Raw genomic sequence first — 6,221 nt, 5'->3', positions numbered from 1 at the left:
TTTTTGCTCGACTTGGCCAGATACATTACCCCACATGCCCCATTGCATATTGGAATCAAGATTAATGCCAAGAAATGTAGCACGTTCCACTGGTCTTACCACCTCTCCGTTTAATAAAATAAAAAGTAAATTTAATATATTTAGTTTTATACTTATTTAACAATAGGTTATTGGCGCTAAACCAGTACACGATATCAGATAGACAATTGTTAACTTCGTCATATAAAACTTGGTTTCTTTTCACTTTGAATATGAGTGAAGTGTCATCCGCAAACAATACCACCTTGTGGTCTTTTTCTACAAGGTTAGGTAGATGATTTATATAAATTAGGAAGAAGAAGGGTCCAAGAATAGGCCCTTGTGGTACCCCCATACCGAGAGGAGTCCCAGAAGATCTCCTGCCATTCACTTCGACCCTCTGAATCCTATTATTTAAATGTGAGCAGTGGCGGCCTTAGGGGGTGGCAAATAGAGCAATCGCTAGCCAAGAAAATTAAATGTTTTTTTTTTTACACGGACACGAATCAGCTCGGGAGTCGGGACATAATTTTCGTGTTCCATTTCATCCGTCAACTCATATCACCCGGAATTATTTTGCTTGCAGTATAAGTTACAAAATCGTTACAGTGCAGTACAAATCTTTCAATTTTATTGAATAATTATTTGACATTATAGTTCACGATATATGATTGCTTTATGCTTAAACGCTTCAAACATATCTGTTGGCTAGGAATTAGATCGGCGCCTTGCCAGTACCGACTTACGTAGTAGCTACGGACCCTCCCTATAATATATTCAAGTATTGAGTGCGCTGGAAAAGTGTAAGTTATAGTAATTGGTGTATTAAGAAAGCTGAAAAAATTGTAAAAAAAAACTCTATGATACTAAAAAATATACATTTGACTGTTTATAATAATAATAATCATATATTTCGGACACCATACAACCATAAGTATTAGTTATTAAGTTAGTAACACTTTTTCTTAGACTATCACTATATGTGAAACAAAATAACACTTACGAAATGAGTTCGCGTGATCGTGATTCTGGTCGAAAATTTGAGCCAGGTAGTTCAAAAAGGAGACGAGCTATCAAAAGAAAGCAGGTTATAGAAAATCTACGTGGATTACATAAATATATAAAAAGTGATGATCAAGAAACCTCTACAAAACATTTATTAACTCAAAGTTATTCTAATCCTGATTCAGCTGAAAACATTCCTTCCACACCATCATGAGTGCCGCCGCCGTCATTAGGTAAAACAGCGAAGATGATGATGAATTAACTACATCATTGTCTCTTAGGTCACCGGTGCCGCCATCAACGATATCCAGTCAAGAACACGAATCTCAGTCCGAGTTTATGTATACACCCATGACTGCTCGAATACAAAATCTGAATTCTCAAAATAACAGCGAGAGAAATAGCTGAGGAAAATGACATTCACAGACAGTTCAAAGAAGTCAGAAAACGACGTTAAAAAGGCATTTTGATGAAGAGAAAGATGAAGCTCATGTTATTTCAAAGATTTTCAAATATAACATTTTTATTTTACGACAAGACAATGTGCGCAAGCTAGGTTTGCACCTAGGATGGCAGCTTTTGCAATAAAATTCTAAACCCAACAAATAGACCTACTTTCGCGTCGCATACTTTTCACGAAAGGGCCTCGCAAAGGGTAGGGCCGCCTCTGAATATGAAGATCGAGCGCAGATCCTAATAGTGAGAATAGTGCTTGTGATAGAAAATGGAATGTCAGGAAAAAAAATCATAAACAGAAGCTACTTCCTGCTCAGAGTTAGGATATCATCCCCACCATCTGGATGTGTGACGGTCCTCCATAGTGCGGTTTTCAAGGAGCTTTCTTCCACGTACTACAAAGCTGTGGAATGAACTTCCTTGTGTGTGTTTCCGGGACGATACGACATGGGTACCTTCAAAAAAAGCGCGTACACCTTCCTTAAAGGCCGGCAACGCTCCTGTGATTCCTCTGGTGTTGCAAGAGATTGTGGGCGGCGGTGATCACTTAACACCAGGTGACCCGTACCTACGCTCGTTTGTCCTCCTATTTCCTAAAAAAAAAAGAGTGGATTTTAGTATTATTTATTATTAGATTATATCCAAAATTGCTGTCTTTCGCTCTTCCAGATTCCCAGTTTATAACTTGCAAAGTCATTTTTATTTTATTTGATGCATTGTTAATTATTTCTCTAATATATCAGCATGACTTAGCAGTAGTACATACTTTCTTAAATAATTTTGAATATTTTTTCACATTCGCAAGATGCATCATGATTACATGATGATCTCTCAATATATAGCTCATATAGCCGTTGTCTGCTCCTATGAATACAAGCTGTTGCCCAGTTATTAAATGACAAGAGACCACCTGAGTTGACTGTCTTTGAAGTAAATATAGAACCTGAGTATAAAATGACTCAAATCGCGCAGAATTTTTACCGCAGTGCGTGCTCTTTGAAAGTAACTCCGCGGATTTTAATCCGCAAAAAACATCCGCGCGGATTTTTATTTGCAATGCGTGCTAGGCCTTAGAGATGCTGGTTACTCTAGTAGGTTCTAAGAAAACTTTTAATAAATTATATGATTTTAACAAAGATCTGAATCTAATGGTGTATTCTAACTAGTGGTGGATTTTTCTAATAAGTTAATATTAGTCACCACAAATCATAGTATACTTCTTCAATAGGCGGATTGGTGATTTTGATAGAACCTTCTCCAATACACTCTCAAATAACTCATATAATGCATCATCTCTGCTCAGACCACACGAGAAAACCCATGTCACAATTAACTAATCTAATAAATGAAAAAAAAATGAACGAGGCGAATGAATCAGAGACGCGAATCTTAGGACATAGGAGTAAGTAATATAAATTTAACTTCAGCAGTCCTCTCACATAGTTCTATTCATCAATTATTTGAACTTTATACTTAGATACATTTTTGTCAATTTATTGCATAGTGTATAGCGCGGAAGCGCTAGTCACCGCCTGAGGTATCTGAGCGGCAGGGCGGGAGAGGTAGACAAACGTCAAGCTAACTCAGTCTACCGTCGACCATATATATTGTGTGTGTCTTGTCAACCGCACCCTCCTCCGTCAGAAGGTGACTAGCGCTTCCGCGAGCACTATAGTACTTAGTTGGTACTCCCTTATTATTGGAAGACTATTACAGTGCTTATATTCTGTGTGTAATAATATTATAATGACAGTTGCCTGCAAATTATGAAGGAAAAACAAATATAAATACCAAAACTTTATTGTATTGTTCAATGTACCACTTACTAATAGTACTACAATACCGAACTAGTACATTACATCTATTGTACTAGATCGGAGTGCTCCTTTCAATGTCGGGGCAAGAATGAGTCTAGCCTCCAAGCACATTTAAAAACATGTCCAAATAACAGTACAAAACTTGCACTTGACTAGATTTTTATTTTTTACTCATTGTTGAGAGAAAATAAAAATAATAAAAAGAGTAATTTCCCAAAGACCATTAGTAATCATGTCAAAATTATCACCTAATAATTATTGCTTTCAATAATTTCTTTATAACTCTTGATTCTCTGCTCAGTTTCACGAATGTGTTCTTGGAGATCTTTATGTACTTCACTGTAAGCTTTAATTGAATGGTTTGTCTCAGTAAAAATACTCTGAAGGATTTGAAGATGTAGTATCCTGAAACATTTAAAATATATTATTTTTTTACTTAAAATTTTTCTAACACCAGAAATTATAAGTTAAATTTGTGTAGCCTACTTCCAACTATCCTTCCTCTGTAAGACTAAACCATAATACCACTGATGATTTAAGACATTTTTAAAGTGAAACTTTTATTACATCCCCTCAAATTTTATTGCCCATCTATCACATTACTCCAGGGCAGATTGTAGTATTGGTAAAGTTGTATCATTAATTTCAATTACTGCTTTCAAGTCAATGTGGCCTCGCAGTGTAAGGCACAAGATTTAAGCTCTGTTTCCCGAAAGCACCTGTTGTTAAGTGATCACCGCCACCCACAATCTCTTGCAACACCAGAGGAATCACAGGAGCGGCCTTTAAGAAAGGTGTACGCGCTTTTTTTTAAGGTACCCATGTCATATCGTACCGGAAACACCTCACAAGGAAGTCCATTCCACAGCTTTGTAGTACGTGGAAGAAAGCTCCTTGTAAACCGCACTATGGAGGACCGCCACACATCCAGATGGTGAGGACGATATCCTAACTTGTGGCGTGTCATGCGAAGGTGGAATTCGGCGGCAGGAATTAAGTTAAACAGCTTAGGTAATGAGATTAAATGTAGGTTAATAGCATACTTAGACTTTAATTCAAGAATTTGAGTCTTCATTGACAAAAGTTCATTTGAATTAACATTGAAACTAGATACATTTGTCAATTTATGGTTCAACCATTCCATCATTAGATCTACTTTCTCACTTTCTTGGCTTTCTAACTTATTAAGCTTTTCATTCAGACTCTCTTGTAACTCTTTTATATGTTCTTTCCGAGACTTCTTATCACCAATGCTTTCTTTTATCTTTTCTAGTTCAGCATTATATATGGGCAGTTTCGATTGAATCTTGTTAATAATTGCCTGGTTCAATTCAGCTTGTTCATCACATGTTAAATCGAAACATTCATTGTGCACAATACCTGCAAGACCTGCAAATAATAATTGTTGATGTATTATTAGATTCACACCATGGTAAATATAATGTAAACTTTTGACAATTATAAGAGCAATTATTAACCTAATAGAATAAATTTGATCAGTAATAGGACAGCTAATATGTAATAATATCATTATCAACAATTTAATACAAAATTTTTAACTGTAAAGATATTATATTTTAAAACAAATCCTCTTATAATTCTTATAATAAAACACTCAAGCTGTTTCTTTCTTTAATTTTTACTGACTTTTGTTTAGAGATAATTGATTTTTGAGGAACAAACAAATAACAATAATAATATATACAAAAATAATAATTTAATAATATTGGAAAAAAGAATCAGGATCGTTCCCCTCTACCATGTATTTACTCTGATTAGACAAATTATCCATGCTTACCTAAAACTGCACTTTCACTATTATCAGAACAGCTCATTCTATGATAATTTGAATATTGTATTAGATCACAATCTGCTATAATCCGACTTACTGTTCCTGCAACTTTAGGTGATATACCAGCTGATTTCCGGTCACATGAGAGTTCTTTTATAATTTCTAAAAGTAAGTTTTTTTGAACTGATTTACAATTTCTTTTTAGATCATCTGTGCTAGTGTTAGAATCCATTCTTTACGTAAATGTAAAATTTGTAGAAAATAGAAATCTTTCTTTATTGCGATCAAACTCAAAGAGAACCTAATCACTACGTTGAATATTCATTATTCAACCAAACTGAAAAGTGAAAAACTGTCAACTGAAAATAGGAACTTGGAAAGTTCCAAAATCAAAATTCAAATTAACCACAGAGTGAGTTCCTTTGTATAAACTCTATATAGTGTATTATTTATGTATTAATTATAATAGCGGCACGCTATGATGACCGTTTTGACGTTTGTCCACTCATGAAGTTTCATATTGATTAATAATTACATTGAAGGAGCAAATTATTGTTCTTTATTGTCAAAAGTGACGTGCAAATAGTCATAAAAATTAATCGAATGTATAATTTTAGGACACAAAATTTATTTATTACATTGATTTGTAAACTATATTAGAGTCCCGCGAACATTTATTTTTTATTTTTATAAGATTCTAATAATTGGTGTACTTATTTACCACAAAACACGGCATTTGTTTTTCGAAATTCAACATTTAAAAAATGAAATCTAATACGATCGTCAAGTAGGATCGCTGGCCAGCACAACTAACACCTCCGGCAAACTCACGTCAATGCTCAATGCAAAACAAAACAGTTTTGACTTAACGTTGCTTCGAAAAGTACAAATTGTGAGTGCACTGCGATTGTGATATAGTTTTGACGTGCCTTTGGATTTCGTCGATATGGCCAAACGTACGCAGAGAACTGAGGGCCTACCATCAACTTTAAATAATCTTTTAATTAAACTGAATCGCTAAAATTCGTACCATGAATTGCCTTTTACTGAATGGTTTGGATCGCTTATGAAGAATGAACGAAATAAATTTGTCTGTGGTCCGCGGCGCGAGAAAGAGATGACGCTCTACAGTC

The 6,221-nt window shown here is 34.9% G+C and overlaps 1 protein-coding gene across 1 annotated transcript; it reads right to left on the bottom strand.

The window, feature by feature from the left end:
* Positions 1–3,263: 3,263 nt before the first annotated feature.
* Positions 3,264–5,562, bottom strand: LOC126967236 (uncharacterized). Its single transcript, XM_050811727.1, has 3 exons — positions 5,095–5,562; positions 4,340–4,685; positions 3,264–3,701 (listed from the first exon to the last, which is right to left on the bottom strand). The coding sequence occupies exons 1-3, from the start codon at positions 5,318–5,320 to the stop codon at positions 3,545–3,547; spliced, it is 729 nt and encodes a 242-aa protein (XP_050667684.1). The 5' UTR covers positions 5,321–5,562; the 3' UTR covers positions 3,264–3,544.
* Between the last annotated feature and the right edge of the window lie 659 nt (positions 5,563–6,221).

The sequence above is a fragment of the Leptidea sinapis genome, chromosome 12 (assembly GCF_905404315.1).
Source record: "Leptidea sinapis chromosome 12, ilLepSina1.1, whole genome shotgun sequence".
NCBI lineage: Eukaryota > Metazoa > Arthropoda > Insecta > Lepidoptera > Pieridae > Leptidea > Leptidea sinapis.
This window is presented reverse-complemented; position numbering and strand designations above follow the sequence as displayed.